The 22,026-nt window shown below is 45.4% G+C and overlaps 1 protein-coding gene across 1 annotated transcript; it reads right to left on the reverse strand.

Annotated features, from left to right (window-relative positions):
* Positions 1–266: 266 nt before the first annotated feature.
* Positions 267–20,463, reverse strand: LOC309574037 (exocyst complex component 3-like; the record flags this gene model as incomplete). Its single annotated transcript, XM_082283359.1, has 11 exons — positions 267–447; positions 1,913–2,034; positions 5,029–5,184; positions 6,945–7,055; positions 8,001–8,133; positions 9,468–9,560; positions 10,559–10,659; positions 12,799–12,873; positions 16,460–16,577; positions 18,230–18,824; positions 20,178–20,463. 11 exons carry the CDS (start codon positions 20,461–20,463, stop codon positions 267–269), a joined length of 1,971 nt encoding a protein of 656 aa, XP_082139485.1.
* Between the last annotated feature and the right edge of the window lie 1,563 nt (positions 20,464–22,026).

The raw sequence follows: 22,026 nt of genomic DNA on the forward strand, positions 1-22,026 counted from the left end.
AAGATGGGGAGAAAGAGCCCTGTATTCTCCTTTGTCCCTGCTGTAACCTGAATCACTCATCTGAGCATTCAGCACCCTGCACTGCCTAGAACATGATCCTCCAGGATGTGGAAGTCTGAAGGCAGAGAGGGGGAAGTAGAGCCAGGTAATAGACCAATGAGGACCTTGGGGAGGTGAAGCTACAGCTCCACCTCCTGCAAGTAGGGACGCCTACCTGCACAGGTACCCGTGTTACACACAAGCACACTCACACACACCCACCATTGCTAGCAGCAGAGGCAGCCACAGAGTCCATATTTTCTAGGTTTTGTTTCTATATCTGCAAAAAGCAAGTTTGCTTCTGTTTCCGATTCCCTGTAATTATCGTGAAATGCCTTCAAGAGAGCAGCTCTGTCTTTTCGGCTGAGTGAGTCTTTGATGTCCAGCACTGCACTCAGGTGTTCCTTCCTTCCAAAACAATAAGAGGGCAGGTCAGTGAATGAGTCAGGAAAATAAAAAAAAAGCTTGTTTCCTATCACTCAGTTTTGCTGGACCAGACCAAAGATTGGAAGCTGCTTTTTGACACCCTCTGGCTACCTAAGGGGGAGACCATATCCCAAGAGCTGTGTGGGATAGGGCTGAGCTCATGGGTCCCAAGCCCAGGGCACACAGCATCCCTGTGAAGTATTGAAAATGTTCAGCTCAGGTCATTCCTAGAAAAAGGCCTGTATCTATCATAAAAGGTTTCAGATAACTCAACATATGACCATTGGGAAGCATTTCTGGTATCTTTTCTCCCCTCAAATGGAGCTAATTCTTGTTCATCTGGAAGGAGGATTTTGTTCTGCAGAGCACTGTTCTGTTGAGCAGGGTAACACCATATTGGATATAAGTCAAATGAAACCAAGCCAAACAGCTTGAAACAGAGAAATCTGTTGTAATCAAGAGCAGTGCATCCACTCACACCAGGATGACCTCCTCTGAGATCTGGGTCTTCTGAGAATTTTCTATGCCCACTTCCTATACTATATATATACATATATATATATCATTGCTATGCTGTATCAGATAAGCAGCTTTTTAGCTCAGTAGCATCTTCAAAAGTAGTAAAAAAGAAGTAAGAAACCAGATGAAGCATAACATAATCTCTTTGTCTTTCTTTTTGTTTTTTTCTTTGCCTACAGCAGTCCTTCATACAGAAGTCTAGAGACTTCCCTTGCTGCAGGTTATACCATGACTGTCATGCTGAATAGGCACTGAAATAATTATCTACCATAAATTGTCTCCCCCACATTTGAAGGTATTTACACTTTTGGCCTTCACAGCATCCAGTGATGGAGAGCTCTAAACTGCAATCCTGTCAAGTTGGAAAAACACAGGCACTAGCACAGCACATCAGAACAAAAGATAGATGCAATAAACCACAGGCTTTGGAACAAATGCAGTTAGCTCAGATCTCTCCTTCCTAGTAAAAGCTGTGTTTCAATTCTGTTAAGTTTCCTGCAAGAAATGTAAGTGTATATTCTTGCTGAATACACCTAGAAGTTTGTGAAATTAGTTATATAAGGTTTGGTAAAGTGTTAGAGCCAAAAGCCAAGGATTTGGAAGTTATGAAATGCCTGAGTTAAGGAGGTTCTTGAAACCTACATTTGACACACACGTGCCTGTAAATTCTGCATTCAGGTAGTACTTATCCACAGCATTTCTGCTTTGTTGACAGCAACTTCATCCATCCTTCACCTTCACAGATGGTTCCACCACCAGTTCATGTCGGACAAAGTTATAAACCCGGCACCAGTGAGTACATTCAAATGGCCCCTGTGCCTGGCCCAACACACTGCAGAAGTATCACAGGACTAATATTGTTGTAGGTCTTCTGGTGTCAAGTAATCATGTAAGAAAGTACAGAAGTCAAACCAATAAAAGGCATTACCCGAGGTCAGGAAATTCTTTTAGAATGGGCAGAAGTGCTATTTTCATCCCCTCAGGATCAGAAGTTTGAAGAAGTTCTAAAATTGCTTTTATGGGATCCTTGAGAGAACCAGCTGCAGGACCCTGGGGAGAGAAGCAATGATGTGTTCAGGGCAAGAGAAACAGCACACCGTGTTAAGACCTGGACTTGTGTCAGACTGGGAATCTCTCTGTGTGGCTTAGAAGCTTTGCAGGAGTGTCTGTGCATGTATAGAAACGTGGTTTTCCCCAGGGTAGCAGAAAAGAACCTGGAGAGCAGTCACAGACTGCTTCCAGGGTGTCTGGGCAACTATCTTCAGCAGTGCAGAATCCCCTCCTGCATTTGTTTTGGCAAAGTTGGCAAATGTACCTCATTTTTCCCTAAATTGCCTGTCCTTTCAGGGCCATTTCACCCTGTGAGACATGGTTTGCTTCTAGAGGTAAGCACAGCCCCGTGCTTGACCTATGTGAAAACAAGCTTTGTTGGCCAAACATGCTGGCATTTCTGCTACCCCAAAACAAGCCCAGGGACAGAAAAACAACCTCGGGGACAGGATGAGGGGTCACAGATCCTCTAAGAGAAAGAAAGTGGGAAACAGGGCTGGACAGTGTAAAGAACGTGACATGGTTGGTAGATGCTGCATACAATCAACTCCCTCTAATCTGCACACAGGAGAAAAAAGTCTCATCAAAAAACACACAGCACTTTTAGCAGAGCTGGAGAAGCAGAATGCAGATGAACCACCAAGAGAGAACTTCAGGTCTTGCTCACATTTTTCATCAGTGCAGTAATGCAATTAAATTGCTTCCCTGAATTATTGATGCCACCACATCAACAGAGACTCTGTGACAAAGCAAACCTGGAGAACGGGCTGCTAAAATGGGGCAGGAGAAGCCCAGGTTCCCCTGATCTCCAGAGGGCATTAGAAACAGCAGTCACATTCTCCATGTGACACCTCTGCATTGAACATAAATTAAAAATAGTAGTAATACTTGAAGACAGCCTTCCCCCTCTCCCCCTGCACTGCAGGCACACAGCATGTCTAGCTCTGCTCAGTGCATAAGCTGTACTCAGCTCCTGAGGCACTGGTACTGTACAGCTTCATACTTGGCAAGCTCACTATTACAAAATGCTAATTAATTTGAAGGCGTCAGATTTAGTTAAGCACTACACAGACAGGCAAGGTCAGAGGCAAACAGCCTGCAGTCTAATAGGAAAAAAAGAGAGGTGTCTTGTCAGCAGTGTTTAAGTGCCTTTGACACGTAATGCTCTTAGGAGAAAAGCAAGGTATTTCCTAATGTGTTTTGGGAATGGAGGGGAAGGAAGAGCCTGAAGAGAGGGCAGGGAGCAGGTGCAGCCTATGCAGAAACTGCACAATAAATTCAGTCTGCAGCAGAGTACATATTTCGCATGCATAACCGTGTGCCTCATGACTGAGGATCAGGCTGTTCCCTGCAAATCACTTGTGCATTTCACCTCCAAGGTTTTCGGTGCTCTCACATCAAGTAAGAAAGTGCACACACTGGGGACACTGGTGAAACAGTGCTAACCAGACGCAGCCCTTTTCCACCCAAGCTGAATGTAGGGTTTTAATAGATAAGTAGATTTCCTGTATCTCCTTTGCACTATTCCATGCACATTACATCCAAAGCTGATGCTGAGCACAGCATTACTGGTAAACTTCAGAGTTAAGATTAGAGAATCTTCCTGCTATTGCCCATGGCTCAGTTGCTCAAAGCATTGATTCATCTGTGATTGATCACTCCAGGAGAGGTGGGTCTTCAGCTAAAAGCACTGTCAGCTTCCAGCTTTCCACCATGAAACTAATGCATTCATTATAATGGGTCTGAGAGGATTTTAGAGAAGCCTACAGGCGATCATTTTTATTTCATTTTATTTGTTGGACAAGGTAAGAATTGCTGACAAATGGCTTGCAAGGGACTCATCTGTGAGAAAATAGATTTTCAGTCCCTAGCACTTAAATTGGCAAGTTGTGAGAATGACTCAGCATTTGTGAAATTATTAAAACCAGTATAGCCACGGGGGTTTATATGCCCTGTCCCAGATGAGTCCTGTTACCAGACTGACTGCAACTGCTGCTGCGCTGCTCAGCCCAGCCCCTTATGAAACACCATGCTTGGACATTCCCAGCCTGCATCTGCTAATGAGCCATGCCAGGGACACTGCACAGCAGTGATTCTCCAACTGGACCAGCCGCAAGAGGGGACACTGCTGCCACTGCAGTCCTTGCCCTTGGGTAATCAAAGGACCCATGTGACAGCCTGGTGGCACCCACAGATACTGTGTGCAGCACTGCCAGTGACACCAGATTATGAATTGAGCAAAGAGGCTTTTTTAAGCTTCTGAAGTTGTTTCTGCAAATCAGAACCAGCACTTCTGCACAAGTTTTCTTCAGAGGTGTGGCTCTGCTTTTACACCCAATCTTCTGCAATGCGCCTTTACCTCCTAATGGTGTGAGGTGTTTACCCCTGCAGGAAGACTCGTTCCTCTCCACAACCGTCAGCAACCACAACAGCATCAGCGTGTTTTTGCCATGAGGAAACTCCACAGCACAGGGAAATGGCTCAGGCAGCCATTATCCCAGCTCTGAGGGGCTGGAAAGGGCCTGTGGGGAGGGAGGGGCTGGATGGAGCGATAGTAATGCACACCCCATGTCCAGGGAGGAGCAGCCATACAGGACAATCCACAGAGCAGGTGAAGATGTGGAGCAGCCTCTTTGGTTCATCACTCCAGAGGCTCAAGGGAAAGCACTGCCACCCGATGCCATGTACCAGAGGCCTGATGGGGGGAGCTGGCAGCTTTGGAGCTGTCTCACCAGCTCAGAGGAGCAGGCCTCATTCTTGTGTCAGTGGCAGCAGTGCGAAACTTGCCTCCTCCAGTCACACATTTCAAAACCATGGACTAACAGCTTCTGACAGATCAGAAGGGCTGTCAGCACATCTGACTGTCATTTCTGTGAAGCTTGATACTCCTGTGGTAAAAACTCTTAAGCTTTTTTGTTGCTTTCAGAGTCTTTTCCTCTGCTGGTATTGCTCCTGATGAAAGAGAGCAAAACTGTAACCATATCATAGACTTACTAAGCACTCTTTAAAGATGGTTTGCATCATCCTATGATCTTCTTCTATCTTGTTGACAATCCTCCTCCTCTGCATAGAAGATGGTTTCCTGGGAGTGGTCAGGAGGGCCTGCATGTATTCTGTAATAATGATGGCATTGACAGCCTTGACAAGGGCCTGTTCCGGAGCAAAGACACCCAGATTAACTTCCCTGCACTGAGCAAGGTCCAGACCACACCTATACCAGCGCAGACAGCAGATATTCTGCCCATGCAGATGGCTGTCCCACTTCTTTGCTTAAGTATTAATTTTAAATTCTTGATCTAACACTTGGACAACCCCCAAGCTGTATGTGGATGACATAAACCTTGATGGTAAGTGCAGAGACATCCAGTCAAAAGCAATGGGACCAGTTAGCTGAGCCAGAGGTCACTCACACTCCAGAGCTGCAGAGACACTTGGCTTGGCTAAGAAACACATCACCTGGGGAGAGCTTGGGCTACAAAGATAGAGGCAGCCTCCCTGGAGCACCCACACTAGACACAGAGCCCTTGGGCACACATTTGTGGCTGGGCACAGAGAAGTCACCTGGGCAACTCCCCCTCTGAGCTCCCACTACCTGCTGAGGAACCCCAGTGCAGAGGCCATGCAGCGCCCAACAGGGACAGTGAGTGTTTCTGAAGGGAGGTGGGCTGCTGCACAGAAACCACATTTCATTAGCAATTGAAATCAGAGCAGTTTTAGGCTGCAGTCCAAAGGTACAGGAAATCCCCAGCTCTGTCCAAAACAGACAAAGCAAGAGACAGAGAGCTCTGGCACAGCATTTCACCACTGAGCTGCTGCTTGCCCCAGCAGTAATGTGACATAATGTCCAGTGACAGGCTTTGAACAACAGCAGAATAGATCCTATTTTTTTCTCTTCCATTTCCTTTTTCCATATTGCAAAATGTTAATTAAAATCATCACTGACAAAGAGACTGCAGACCTGGGAGTCCCCTGCTTAGGAGGACATGTGGCACACATAGCAGCAGCAAATCCAGCCTGCACACAAGAGAGGGTACACCAGGTACCAATCTCATTGCTGAAGAGATAGACTCAAGGGTGTTGTGAGATCCTAGACAAGTTGTTTAGGCTACTGTAAAGGTGAAAAAACTTGGGTACTTTGTGAGGTTCTCTTTGCCAATGCTCTGTGTGAGAGACTATGCCCTTTAAGAATCTGGACTTTTCACCCCTCTGTGTCCATTCCACATCAAAGGGATAAATAATCCTTACAAATAAGGTTGAAGCACATTAGAAGCTGAGAAGATTTCCACTATAATGGTATTGGGGCAATGGTAGGATCAGAGGGAGCCTAATGTTCCCCTCTGTATTTGGGAGGTACATTCAGTTTCCCCGTTTTCTTCACTTGTTGATTTCTCTGCTGAAATTACAGAAAGGTCCCAGCTGTCACTGTCCATCTCTGGTGGACAGGATTGAGACCGCTAGATATTTAAAAGCCCATTTGACAACAGGCAAAACTGTAGTTTGGATTAATGTTCTAATATTGTGCCATCCAAAAATTCAATTATTAGTTTTAGTGATTTCACAGAATAATAGAATGGTTTGGGTTGGAATGGACCTTAAAGATCATCTAGTTCCAACCCCCCTGCCATGGGCAAGGACACCTTCCACCAGAACCGGTTGCTCAGTACCCCATCCAACCTGGCCTTGAACACTTCCAGAGGTGGGGCATCCACAGCTTCTCTGGGCAGCTTCTTCCAGCATCTCACCACTCCCACAGCAAAGAACTTCCTCCTGAAACCTAAACCTACTCTCAGTTCGAATCCATTCCCCCTTGTCCTGTCACTACATGCCCTTGGAAAAAATCCCTCTCCATTTTTCTTGTAGGATGATTTCCTGAGTAACATCTTGTTCTCACTTTCTTACTTATTTCTTACCTCGTACATATCTGTTTTTTTCTTCCCAAAGGTCAAAAAGCTTTGCTTTAAGGATTCAAGGATGTGGTCAAAACCAGTGTCACACTTTTTGAAGTGGTCCTTCAGTGTTCCCTGAGGAAAAGAATCAGAGTCAAAGGGTGCACATGTAGAGACACTGCACAAACAACAGACACAGATCATTGTGCCTTTGCTCTTTCTGCTCTTGGAAACAGACTCCTCCACAAACTGCAGCATCCTGTGCCTTTATTTCAAAGAAAAGCAAAACATGAAAGAAAGAAACAATTCCAGCTCAGGAAGGATGTACTAACTTCTTAAGCCCAAACCTGGAAGACTGAAAGCTGAGCCCTAGGTCTCCTGTTCCCCCCCCCAGGGTTGCCCATGCTCCCTGTCAGAACCACCCCCAGTTCCCACGTAGATGTGTGGGCCCGTGGGACAGGCTGGCACTGAGCTCTGGAGACCAAAACTGCACAGTGTAGCCAGAGTTTCTCTTGTCATTTCTTTTTGCTGCCTTCAGCATGCCCGAGGGATCCTGTGCAATGAGCCTGAGGATGCTCAGGGGAGCCTCCCAGGGAATTGCACAGGATCACACACTTCTAGTAGCCTGGAATTCTGTGTTTTCCAGACACAAGGGCGAAGGGTGTCTGGGCTAATAGGCTGATACTAGAAAGTGTGAAGGGAGGGGTCCTTATCTCAAGAAAGGGACACATTTCTGGTCAGCTTTCTCTACATCCTGACTACCTAGCACAGCCCTGGGCTCTGTGAGTTATCACTGTCATGGGAAGATGCCCAGCTGATGGGAATGAATAGGTACCAGGTGAAATTCAACTTTTGGGATCTGGGTACCCATCTGTAGCACAACAACAAACACACAGTGAAACTGGGATCCCAAGACTGGGAAAGGTGAAGCTGTCCATACAGATTCTGACAAGGTAGAGGAGAGTACTGGTCTTGAAGGCCAAACTATGGCTTCACCCTTTCCAAATCATATCATGAGAGGGAAGTGCATGCCACTCATATGGTCTGAAAACAGTCAGAATTAAAATGTGTCTCCCATACCTTGACTTTAGAAGTGATGGTCTGCAGAAAATGCTCCATAATATCATCTTCCATCCTGTCTAGAAATGCATTTACCTTAACATTCTGGCCAGTGCTGACACTGCAAATGTATGTTAGCTTATGCCAGACAGTTCTGTTAAAAAAAATAAATATGGAAAGTATTGATCAGATCAAATCATGCTATTCTCTCAGATCAAAACTCTTTCTACTTTAACCAACACAGCTGCCTGGGTAATTGAACGGATACATGCTCAGGTCCAAAGCCAGCTCAGTGACCTGCATTTGTGCACTCGTTAAGACACTGCCACAAGGACATGAAAGCTCAGTGCACACAAATGCCACTTGTACCCATCACTAGTGAGATCAGATCAGTAAAAAATTTTAGTATTTTTAAAAACAAGTAAGCATGAAGCAGCCTCAACAAGTAGTGTCTGGGTAAGCATCTGTGTGCCTTCGACAATCTACAAATACAAGGCAAACAAATATCTTCCATCAGAACAGTCTTCCAGTCAGGAAATCCTGGTTAAAATTATCACCAGCTTGAAACCAGACATTTTACATTCTGGAAAGGTTCAGTGTACAACTTCATTCTCAGTAACACTGTAAAGGATTACATAAAAGAGACTCATAAGTATTCAGTCTAGGATCCAGCATCAGCAACATGCAAATACAACAAACAAAGCAGCTACCTAGGCTCAACACAATGCTCTGATGTCAAGTAATCACTGTTCATATGTTGGATTTTGGCATTTTGCTGACTCCAGAGATCCCCAGATAACTTTACACAGGAAGAAGAGAAACAACTTTGTTTTCTCCGTTGCTGCAAGTGCTTCTGAAATTAGCTCATAGGTTCAAACATCCTCCTCCACCCTTCTGTGCTTTATTGCTTCCCTCCTTCCTAGCAACCCCAGGGAGAGCCTGGTATATTCCATGGGGTTTCATTCAGCAAAGCACTTAAGATTGCACCTGCCAAGTGCATTAGCACACACATCTCAACACAACCTTTATGAGGCTTTCCTGCTGAAGGACGATCAAGCCAGGGAAAGGAACGACATCACAACCCACGGCAGGGTTAGTTAGAATAGTGTCCCCACATGTGACACAGCACTGCTGCCTGCCTCCTGTTCAGTGCAAGAATGGGGAGATGGCTACAGCCCCTGCACCTGCAGGGCCTGGGAGCAGGCAAAAAGTGGCAGTAGAGCCCTGCCAATGCAGCAGTCAAGGCCCTGGCCAGTCACCCACAGTCAGCCCCTATCTGAGCCTCCCTCTTGCTGGGGCAGCCAGGACAGCTCTGAAGGGGTCTTGCTGACAGCAGCTGGCTTCCTCCATGCTTAAAGGCTGGTGTGCACAGGGTTGGATGACCAGATCCAGCTGGAGGCAAGGTTAGCCTCATACTACAGTCAGAAGGAGATCAGACCAGCAGAAAACTCATTTTGATCCCCATGTCACGAGGCTCTGTTTTCTAACCTGAGAAGGCAGCAATTCTCCAGGACTCGTAAGCTGGTGCAGATCTGCGGGCAGCCATCAAGCTGGAGAAAGCTTCTTACTTCATCTTCATAGCTAAATTAAAACAGGAAAGAGTACCTTTAATCTGGCATGCTCCATAACATGTCTGACAGCAATAGCAAACTCAAGAAATATTCTGTGATTGTCTTTTTAGCACACATTTTCAATCCCCAAGGTGGGATCTACAGCATGACAAAGACAGTCTCTGCCCTGCCCAGCTGGTTAGGAAGAGAAACACAGGAATGGCAGGGAGAGCCCTTGAGCTGCCTGGGTACCCCTGCCAGGGACTAAGAGGCAGGAGGTTGATTTGCAACACTTCCTTCTGGGAAGCAACTCAGGCTCTGCCGATAAAGCAGCAGAACAAAGTCTCAGTGTGTATGAATAACCCACAAGGTCTGTCGACTGCTTTGTCAGTCTCAGTCTCACAAACAGTTCCTGAACAACTCCATTTTATAGGAATTTCCTTCCTCTCATCACGTGGAGGGTCAAGGATCTTAAATCAAATCTCCATCTGAAATATCACCTGTAACCAACAGTCCTGGCATTTTCTGCTGCAGGGGATACACAGGGAGAGAAATACCCAAGAACAAAAAGCAGATGAAGGGAGTCAGAGGAAGTGGTGAGAGGCAAGATGAGAAGACGTTCATTCTCCTATGAGAACCAGGACAGAGCAGAGCTCCCCACCCTCCCACGGAGCCAGCAGAAAACACTGTGCCTGGGAAGCACAGCCAGGGTAGGAAGGTAAAGGCCTGGGTACTGGACACATGGTTGCCCCTCTTCCCAGGTGTGTTTAAGGTCTGAGCCTCTCCAGAACATCCCCCAAGGCTTTATCCTGTCCCAGCTAGTCCAGATGCACTCTGTTCCTTCAGCTTTAGTCCAACAGCAAATACTGAGGACACAAACAGCAGTGAAGTGCTGTCTCTCCGGTAACAACTTGATGGGAAACAGCCATCAAGATCCAGGTGAACACAGCATCACCAGCTTCTTCATCAGGATTTCTTTCTTTTGAGCATTAAGAATGTCACCAAGGAAGAAAACAGCATCCTTCCTACCTCTCCAGGAATCTCAGGCACTCCTCCAGGCACTCAGCTTCCACCTTCTCGCTCAGGCTCTCACTGACTTGCCTGGCAGTCTCTGTCTTCTCTGTTAGTATCTGTGGATTTCAACATGTGAGAAGAGAACTGGCCAGGGCCATTTGTTCCCTATGCAGTGGACAGGAATACATCCTACTGCTTACCCTGCAGCAAATCCCTCTGCCCTCTAGGCAACAACTTCAGCTTCAGTTGAGAGCCCTTGTGGAAATAGATGTATTTTTCATTAACCTGATTGTAATGCCTGACCCCACACCTTTGCTACCACTGTTTTTGTTGTGGTCAGCAGGCCTGTGCTTGGGGAAAAGCTTGTCCCTGCAGATGTTCTCTGCTGGCCACATCCAGCCCGGCAGCTCAGCTCATCCGTAGACCTGCCATCTGTGGGAGCAGCTGTGCTTCTATCTGACTCACCCTCACAGACAAATTTGGGTACAGCCACTAAAAAGAAGGTCAGACAGATCTAACTGTGTGCCCTGCACCTCTACCAGGGTCTCTACATGGGGTGCCTGCAGAGGGCAGGTGTCACCTTCCCAGCCACCACCACTCACACCTGACACAGAGCTGTGTGTTAAACCCTACTGCACATGTCCTGGCCCACTGACCCCAGCTGGGTGGCCCAGGTGTCTGCAGGAGGTGGGCTATGCCAGACAGCTCAAAATTCACCCCATATTGGGCTGGCTTGAGCAGGTGGCAACCTAATGGTGCCCATTAGTTGCTCTGTGGAAACAAAAGCTTGCAAGGGGAGGAGAGCCAGATGGATAAAAGCAGACAGATGGACCCATATGCTGTGCTCTCCCAGTGTTCGTCGGCCAGGGACAAAGGGTGCCTCACACCATGAAGGGTTTTTTCCACTGCTTACAACAGATGTAAAAGCTCACCCAAAAGGACAGGATAAAATACACCACCCCAAAGTGTCAGAAAACCACGGCTGATGAGTTTCCATGACACCTTGTTCATTTTCTATCTGAAGCTTAAGTGTCAGCCTGAGAAAATTGAGGAGGTGGTAATTTCATAAGGCTTTCCTATTTATCCAGGCTTTTCCATCACCCACCCCAGAGCATTCAAACCTGTCAGTTGCATACACAACACAGTGAAACAGCTCATGCTGAAGCATGGCCAGATGTTACAGATATGAGGACTAGGGGATTCAAACCGGGCTTTGTCCTAGTTCCTGTTAGAAAATTTTTCACTGTGAGTCAGGAGCAGGAAAAGAAACAGCTTGGTAGCTAAAAGTCCCCCTAGCACAGGTACATCATTCCTCCATTGCTCCAGCAGGTACAGGGCAAGGCAAGGAGGAAACAGTCCCTGTTGTGAGCTCTGCATTTGGTGCCTGGGTTTGGGATTGGCCAGAAAAGCCAGTGCTTGCCAGCTAAAGCTGTATCCTCACAAGGAAAACCAGCTGCTGTTGATCTGCAATGCTTCCAAAGCCTGAGGTTGCTGCCATCCCAAAGAACCAAGGAACTACTTCCCTTTCTCATGACCTGAAACGGGACTGCCACTGGGGTGGTGGAAGTGGAGAAGAAAGATATAGTCATGGCAGCCCACAACCTGCCCCTGATCTCTAGCACCACTTGAGCCCACATGTAAACTCCAAGATTTATTTTAATCCTTCTGACGGTCTTGATCCAAACACCCACTGCCCACACACGTATGTGCTGCTCATCAATCAGCAGGGTGTGCTCCTGCAACGCCCTTGGAGCACTTGCCTTTGCTGTGCTCTGCAGAATCCCCTTGCTCTGCCTGATCCAACAGGGCAGCAGTCTCAGCAGGGACAAGCAGGGAGCAGCCTGCCTGCATTTTGCACTGCCAGACATGGGGCGCTGCCACAGCTCAGCAGCTCTTCCCCTTTTATAAAAGCACTTTGCAGAATTCACACAGAGCAGACTGGGTAAGATACACCACAACTTGCCAAAAGGTTACATGAAGATCCAGGTGCCTGTATGAAAATGCAGCTTCAGCTTGAATCAGCTCAGGCTTATCCTTAGTTTAGTAAGGCTTTTTTTTCCTTATGTATGCCCAGGACAAAAACATGTTTGGGAGCAAACAGACACAGTTTAAGTATGGCAGCCAGCTTGCAGGATTTTAATACATTGAGCTTAGCCTGAGACATGCAAAACTGAGTCTCGCCAAATACCCACATGCTTGTGTGCAAAACATAACTGCCCCGAAGTATGGGAGCTTTTCAGTTCCCCCCCGTTTACCTCAATGACTGCAGCATCCGCACAAGGGGGTTTCCCAATATCAAAGGCTTCTTTCAGGGCTTTCCCTACTTCCTTCTAAATGACAAAAGAAAATGAAAAAGTACAGTTCAGATACAATGGCATTCATAATGAGTTAGCTTTCCCAGCCTCTCATTATGCGTTTGGACTAGATGAAGTTCTGCTTCTACTTTTTTGACTGTCTCATTTAACCCAAAGCCTGGCTATTTTCCAGCTGACCTAATAACATTGTTCTGTTTTGTTCTACATTGTTTGTTTGAGTTTAAATGATTTGCAGCTTTCTTTCATCCCAGTGTCAGCTTGGGTTATCTACAGCCTTCCCTAGTTAGCTTAGCTCAAATGAAGGCACCCACACAGCAAAACAATGCTTAGACACATCTCCATGCTGCCAGCTACTGTAGCTGAGATTTTCCACCCTTCCTCTCTCCAACCAGCACCCGCAGAAACCAGCAAGCATAAATTAAAACCATTCCCTTGTTTGAGCCAGGGACTTGTGAATGCCAAGAGGAGAGGAGTTAGTGTTTAGAGCTACTGTCATGGTGAGATGGGCCCCATGAGGCTGCACAACGGGAAATTTCCCAAGATTTGGCTGGCTTATGCTAGTTTGAATGACAGTAAAAACAAAACTAACACTGCAGAGAAAGGGCTTGTTGCTTAAAACATGATCTGACCTTTATAGAAGCTTTAAAATGAAAAGACTGGCTCACTTATTTATTTCATTTCTGAATCTTCCTCCAAGGAATGTAAAGTCTGATCTCCCATTTTTGTCTTCGTTCTTTTCTGGCTGATGAATTAGGAAATTTTTGGTTGTCAGCTGAAGAATTTAATTGAAAGTATATTCAAAACAACTGCTCTCCCATATTCACTGAAAAGTGTTAATCAAAGACAAGTAAGCAGTTGCAAACAACCAAGAAAAATTCCTTTCCTCACAAGTGCCATCACCTGACTGTGAGCAAATGTGTGAACACAATGTGCTGAGATAACACATCCCATCTGAGCTGCACAAACACCTCGAGCCTACCCCCCCCAATGGGACAAAGCAGGGCTTAGTGAGGAACTGCAAGGCAACTAATAATTTGTTGAGCCGCAGCACTTAGTTGTTTTGGATCAGATGATGTGTATGAAATAAAAACAGCTTGCTTGTCCTAGCTCTTGTAGTGATACCAGCATCTCAGGCACCAAAGCTCCAACGTGGAGAGGACCAGAACTTCTGCTGTCATAAACAGGCACAGCTTCCTTCTTGTTCCTTCCTGTCTGACCAAAATGTTGCAAGGCTTCAGATCCGTGGATGGTCAGTACACCTGTGCTGACTGCAGAACATGAACTTCTCAGTCCTCCTTTTGTCCATTTGAAAAAACAGAGGGGCGGTGGGGAGAAGACACAGACCCAAGCGATCCTTTGCTAGTCAGTGTAAATGAGTATGAGAATGAACCCTGGCATCATGCTGGAAGGTCTGCCTTGCACTCATGTCAAATTCCCCAGTACAACAAGAGCAGAAGTGACAGACTGACAACCCAGTCAATGGCATCAGCATTTTCAGTTCACCAACTTTGCAACCTCAAAGGCACAAAGCTCCTTTGCCGCAGAGTGTCCAGGCTGAGGGGAATGCTTCCTGCATGCAGAGATGACCAAGTTCCCCACATTGGAGTTTGGAAGTGGTTTTGAGCTCCATGTGGCATCTGAGATCTCAGCACCTTCAGATATGGTCACAGTTCTCACCACTCATTTCTGTTTCAAGGGCTTTTACTTTGCACAGATATCAAGCTGCCACACCCAGCGATAAGCCAGGTATTCATAAGCAAAGCAGACCATGACTTTTTCTGGTCAGGATCTTCTCATTCTGAAAAATGTAGTCATCCATTGAAGTGGCAAAACACACACCACGTGGTTTAGTCACAATTATATATGACAATTGTTCCGAGATAATGACAGGATTTTTGCTCAATAGCAACTTCCTGTATATTAGCATAATGAAGGGCTGAATTACCCTAGAACCAAAAATAGAGGAATAAAACAGGTTTTATAAGATGTGCCACTGAACTGAAGAGATATCCATAATTTTTCCATATGGAGTCATCTTATGTCCACTCAAGCTCATTAGCTTGAATCTGGAGCTGGTCCCAAGCTGGCCAGGTTTGAAGTAAGCTGGGGCAATGCTGTGCTACACTGTCCAGCACTTCCAGCTCTGTTCTCTGTACAATGCAGCACCACATAGAGCTACAATGCTTCAGGATCCAAAGCAGCATGAAAACTCAGGGCAGCATGGCACAAGAGCTCATAACCACTACCAGATTGAGGTGAGTCTGCTAAGCACACGGTGTATCAGGAAAGCAGAAAGCCCATTGTTAAGCAAAAGCATTCTTCAGCTATTACATCAGAGAGAGAAAAAAAAAAAAAAAAAAAAAGTTAAATTTCCCATCACTGTTAGTCAGCCTCTTTGAGGGCTTGTCAATGACCCAGTGATTTGCTCTAGGATAACCTCAGTGGCACTGTCCTGAGTTAAGTCACCTCCTTCTTTGAAACAAATGATAAAAAAGAGGTTAATAACACGTGGTCTTCTCCAGGGTAATGATTAGAAACAGCCCACAATGATACTTAAACACTGAAACCAGTAGGCTTTAAGCACATTGTCACCAGCTGGCACTTCTACTCCCGTGTTTGTGACTACCTTCGTGTTCTCCCTCAGGGAATAAGTCTTGAGGAAAATCTCTGCAATTTAGAGTACCTTCCCTGGGATGATTCAGCAGTTTGCCATGGAATTTCCCCTCCTCTGCTCCCCAGGGGCTTGTGGAAATGGAAAGCAAGAGAGCTGAGTGAGGTAACTCCTGCAGTTTCATTTCAGCTTTAGCTGAATAAAAGAGGCCCCGCTGAGTTTTCCAAATAACATGGTTTCCTCTGGAACTCCCCGTTGCTACAACACATCTTCCTGGCTTCATTTGTATTCCACATGTCTCAACAGAATTCTTCAAAGGGGGAGCTTTGCTGAGAGAAGAAAGAGATGCTGCAGCCTCAGGGCTGGGGTCACCTGTGGGATCACAAGGCAGGATTCTCTGCAGAGGGCTGCTGGGTGGGCACCAGCTGCACATTTTCTTGTGCTGAGTTCTGGAAATAATCTTTGCTCTAACCTCAGCGGAGTCAGTCCAGTAGGCTGGAGAGAACTGTGAGGGGTCCACGCACAGACAGACTTAGCAGCCTCAATATCCTGCACAGCTGAGGCAAAGGGGCTGCAAAAAAACCCCCAACTGTTGCACATGATGGGATCATTAACAGATGGAGAAAAGATGAACAACATCTTGAAATGGCCCTCGATATGGAAGTGGGTTTCACCCATAGTGTCCCTTTCCTTCAGATAAATGCGTTTCTGAGCAGAGCAGGTTGCAGCTCTCTGAACATGCAGCAGTGGAACGAAGAGAGATTTGCAAATGTTGCAGCATTTCCTTGCTGAGGAGCAAGGACAGGCCAGCATCCCTTTGGCAGCAGGGATGGATCTTCACATCTGTGCTCTGCAATGAAACTTGGTGAAGATGGAGACCTTGGGGCTCACACATGCCTGAGCAGAGCTGGCTATTTTACAAGGGCACCCCTTAATTTAGGACCTGGGGAAAAGAACAAGCAGATTGGGGTAAAACTCCTGAGTTCTTACCAGTGCGATTGCAAGTAACTTTTCCTCAGTCTTCAAAATAATCCACATGAGGCACTGCGCACCAAGGGAAAGGCTGTGCTGGGGGATGTGCCCGGGTCTCTCACACGCCTGGCTGCCACTGTGTACAGAAACAAGAGCTCAGCCAGAGGGCAGCTTCCCGCGGGTCCACAGCGTCGCCTGCCTGGCACCCCCTGCCTGGCACCACAGCCTCACACGGGGCAAACAGGGTGTCCTGCAAGGACCCAGCAGTGTTTGTCATGCTTGGGCAGCCACAGCACAGTAGATGATCTTTACAATGGCCTTTTGCCAGCTATTCTTTTGTGCTGTTTCTTTTCCTTCTTCCTACATGTGCTGCCCAAGTTAAGATTTTTGCTTGTTGCTTCCCTCTCCCCGTCCCTCACTGCTGCTGCTGAATTCCTTAGGCTTGGGGAGAGTCTCCCAAGCACACTTGCATGGGTGCGCAATTTTGCAAGTGTCACATATTCTCTCAGAATGGAATAAGAAGCAGGTATATACCAAGACAACTGCATCTACTCATGAGCTTTCATAGAGGTTGTAACTGTATTTAGGGAGGAAAAATCAAATGCTGAAGTCTAGAATCTCTGCTCTTCTCATTTCCACTTTTTTCACTGCCATCTGACTAATACAGTTACTGGTCTTACTTGTTTGGTTGGTTTGTTTTTTTTTTCTTGAAGGAATTCAGCATTTGTATAATACATTTTTTTCCTATATTTGACTTTCCTTTATATATTTAAATTACATAAGTTTTCACCTCCAATTTTATTAAATTTTCAATATTTCATCAATCCATTACTCCGAAGCTTTACCATTTTAAAAGCAGCAGCAAGTGGTACTCCTGACCCCTTGCCTGATGATGGCCAGTGAGTACCTACCACACTACTTCCCTCCTTCAGGAGCTGGCTGGGAGAAGAGCCCACCTGATGAACTGCTTATGAGCTACTCAAGGGTTTATAAGTGTAATTAATACAAGAAACAGAGAAGCTGTAGGCTTGGATGAAAGCAATCAAATAATCCAAAAAGGCTGAGAACTATTAGGGCATAAGTAGATTGGAGCTGCCAAGCAGCAATTAAACCACAAACACAGAGAATCAAATGCCTCATCCACCATAAAAAAAGAAATCACAAGAAGGTTGCAGGCTTTGATGACACCCACAGACTTTGAATTCATATTGGGCCAAAGGGTCCCAGATGTGCCACTCTTTAGATCAAGGGGAAAGCCATATCTGTTTCCCCAAACTTGGAAAGGAATTTAATGATCTGTTACATGTTTTTCCAGTGATCTGAACACTAATGAAGGAAATACAGAAAAAACTGGAAAAATTACAAGCCAGATAAAGCAGTGTGAGAACCAAGGGCAGAACAAGAGAGATCTATAGCGTACCATGCTGACATAAAGACGAGGGAAAATTACTCTGGGGTAATTGGGGTATTATGGATCTTGCTAAAAAAGGCTTGATGCAAGGAAAGAAATTGTTCAATAAAGCAGAAAACTGTGCATGTCCAACAGGCAGAGAAATACCTGCCCACCCTAGGTAAACCCTGAATGTGGTATTAAGGATTCAGAAAGAGGAAGTGCTGCAATGAAAAAAGGCTCTGATTCTGAGAGCACAGAAGATAAAAGAGACAGTGGGCAAATCTAAACTCAGCAAGAATCCTGATCATCACAGCATTATCAGGAAGCAGGGACTGTTCTCAGACATGAAAAATAGAGATACAGAAAAAATGAAGGAAAAAGTCCCTCAGACATACCTTTTGTGCATTTTAATGCTCCATTCATAAATTAAAAGACATTGGCTGAAGCTGAGACAGTTACTGTCAGTAAGTGTGGCAAGGTGAGAACACAAACAGGCATGACAGCAGCGGGCATAGGTGACGAGCAGCCCTGCTTCCTTGAAGACATCACTCCTGTGCTCCAGGCTGGGGAGAAATGTTGTTTCCAGATGACTCAGGTGCTGTTTTAGTGCAGTCTCATCTGTGTTAGTAGAGGAACCAAACAGGGGAATCTGGGCTGCCATGTACTGCGTTAGTTTTTCCTCCAGATCTTTTCTCCAGAAGTTTGGACTCCAGGTGGAAACAGACTCCATCTCTCGCCTGTTGCCAAGCCACTCTGCTTCCTTCTGCTTTTCCCACTTCAGTGATTCCCCTACTGACTGCAATGGCTCCAGGAGCATCCTATCACTTCCACTGAGCACTTCTCCCACTACAGTCCACATTCGTTCAGCCAGCAGTGCATAAAGTGATTCAGACTTTCCCACACCATCATTTCCAGAATGATCCAGATTATAAATTTGATTACAAGCTTCCAAAAATTTTCCTTGCTCAATTAATCTGCAGATGGTTTCCTCTGCAACAGAAAAAGAACACAACTTGCTGTTTGTCCACTTACCTATAGGACCCATCACTTTAATATCCAAGTTATGAAGTATCTAGTTTACATGTATCCTGCAATTCCTCAGGATCTACTCAAGATCAGCCCACTTAAGGTCTAGCACTAGCATCTCCCAGTTTCTTCAGGGCAAGCACATTTTTGTTTCTAAATTTCTTTCATCCTTTCTCCTCCAGGTTAACCAAGCCTGCAGATTAGTCTGCAGCTTTCTGTCATCATTCCAGAGACCTCCTCACGTAAGCAATGAAGGTTCATTAATTACAGTCTTTCCTTGAGAAATGTACCTTCTGTCCAGAAGAAAAGCATTAAAGAAAGGACATCTTCTGAACAAGCCAACAGCTGAAAGTCAAACCTGGAAGGAATTCTCTGCCTCCTCTACAGAAACCTTGGCAGGACCAAAGTGCTGCAAGCTCCTTTGGAAGGAAATTTTTCAGTGTTGCTTGTTTCCAAAGTATCTTACCTAGCACATTCAGCAAACCAACAAGTGTTAGATGTACTCTCACAACAGCTGCACAGAGCTGCAGGGTTTTTTTTCCACGGGTTTTGCAGATTACAAGGTTGAGCAATGAAGGGCTAAGATTTGTCCAAAGGTATCTGGAAAAGAGCCCAGAGGACAAATCGAACTTGATGAGAATGCAGGGAAAATTAGGTAAAGCCAAAAGCAGTGGGACTTAAATAATTCAGGATGCAACTTTGGGTGTATAGTGAAGAGTGAAAAAGCATGAGCTTCCACTATATTTTACCTATATCCTTCCTACCTTTCCTCTATGAAAACATCTCATATATATAGTAAGAATTAAACTGAACAGGACTGGAGGGACAAACATGACATGAAATGCAGAAGGGATGAGGCAAGGATCTCCAGCAAAGCAATTGTCAAGTTATTCAGGAGGGGTCTGTAAACTGCACCTGTCCTGCCTCGATACATGCAAGACATAGGAGATGTTCAATTGGCACAACCAGCCCGTGTACAACCCACCTCCCCCTCCCATCTGTGGAGGAACAGCACAGTCACACCAATGGGGTGTCAGTCACACGTACATCGTCTTTCTCACAAGACACATCAGGAGTCTTTGCAGGGATAAAGATAAGAACAGCAAAGAGAAACATTTTGAGGCAAATGGAAAGTGAAATACAGAACAGTCCAGAGTAGCAAGTGTATGGTTCAGAAGGGACAAGAATTCAGGACCAGGATGGGGAGGAGGAGAGTGGAAAGAACCTAATCCAGAAGTTAATGAAAAACAAGAGCCTGCGGGGCTGGGAGGGGCAGAGAAGATCCAGGCCTGGACCCAGAGATAACTTCAAGGTTACCTGCAGGCATCCCTCTCTCAACTCCCTTCCTACCGGTCGACATCTTCAACAAATTCCCTGCCACATCCTCAGCACCAGCCTTCTCCACTGTCTCCTTCCCACCAACCACAGTCTTCAGCAATTTGTTTGCCAAGGTTTTCAATTTCTCTTTCCTCTTCACCTCCTGCTTCTTTCTCTCCTCATGTGTGGCCTCAGGCAGTATTCTTGCATTTTCCCCAGCCATTTTCTCCCCCTTCTTGTTGCCTCCTCCCACGAAGGCTGCCCAGGAATACTTTGTTTTCCTCATGATCCAAGCAGATTCAGGTGCTTTCTGTCCAACTGGGAATACTATCAGAAGAAAACATGAGAAACACTTCTATGCAAAGTAATCTTAGTGTCTATCTCCCGAAGAAGTTCTCTCCTCTTCTGATTTATTTTTTTTCTGTGCAGCTACAGGCTTCAGCTGCCTTTGAAAAAGTCTAACCTGGTTCCTGTCCGTGCCAAGTGAGGACACTTTTATAGGCTTCCAGCCCTCTTATGTAATCCTTCCCTCTTCTAGGAAAATAATGTCAGAAACCTCATACATAATCTAACCACAACCACTGGGGGAAAGCCAGGGGGATTTTTGGCATTTTCTAAACGATTAGAACATCCCTGCGCTGCCATTTATCTTGATGACAATCCTATCAGTTATGGGAAGTTGATTAGTAATAGTTTCTATGGAGCACACATCCTTTTCCACCCACTGCACATGCCCAGGCTGCACCTGAGTTTTTCCTTGGCAGGGAGATTATATCTGGGTTTGGAGAAAAGTTTTTCCCTCACCTCCCAGCAAGCCTAGTGCTAGCCACCAGGGATGTAAGAACACCCAGAGAATGGGTGTTCCATGTTTTAATAACACCATTCAGAGGAGATGAGTGATCTCAGCCTTCTGGAATGTGCAATACTCCAGCAACTATGTACACTATTATGTATTATTTTAAATTTACATACACACACATGGATATAAATGGCATAACATTGCAGCAATCCACCATATACATGTGTGTGTGTGTGTGTGTGTGTGTGTGTGTATGCACACATATGGATCACTTCACCAGCCAGTATCCACAAGTAAAGAAAAAGGGGATGTATGTCTGCTTAGCACGAGGTCTGTATTGGGCTGCTAAAGGTTCTGACCATAAACACAGAAAAAATTCCTCCACAGAAAGTATCCTTTAAATCCAGGAGCTTGCATTTAAAATAGATTTCTTTTAAAGTCCCTACACTTCTGTGAGGACTTGGAGAGAAGTTGAAATGCTGTCCTTACCACACCCTTCTTGCAAGAGAATTACAAACTGGGTTTAATTCTCCATTCCATTATCATAAAGATTAAATCAAGAACTTGAGGATTTTCATCAGCTGAGGACAGTTTGTATTAATCATTACAAGCTGTATTGATTCAAAACCATACACTATGCAACAATGATTTCTGGGATAAGAATTTAGAAGGTGGTTTTTCCACACATCATCTAGACTGCTTCAAATATGTGAGTTCATATTTCTGCTTTTAATGCCTGCAGTTTCTTCCAAGGTTTTCTACATTTTCATGATTGTAAAATTCCACTAGTTTCCTTCTTGGAAACCAAGTAAATGTTACGTTGTCCTGGCTCTTTTATCAGTGCTTAATTCCACCAGCATGTTATCACAAAGCCATTTGATTCATTAGTAACAATAGGGAGGAGGAAATAAATACATTTCAGCTGGAAAGAGAAACAGAAATTCCAGCAGTGGTCACACATTTGAACTGCTGCCAGTAGGAAATACTGAGGTTGCAAAATACAGTGTTTTCCCAGCTTGTGAATAAAGTTGAAAATTAGGAGGCTTTATA

Source organism: Coloeus monedula (assembly GCF_965178545.1).
Source record: "Coloeus monedula genome assembly, chromosome: 6".
Lineage (NCBI taxonomy): Eukaryota > Metazoa > Chordata > Aves > Passeriformes > Corvidae > Coloeus > Coloeus monedula.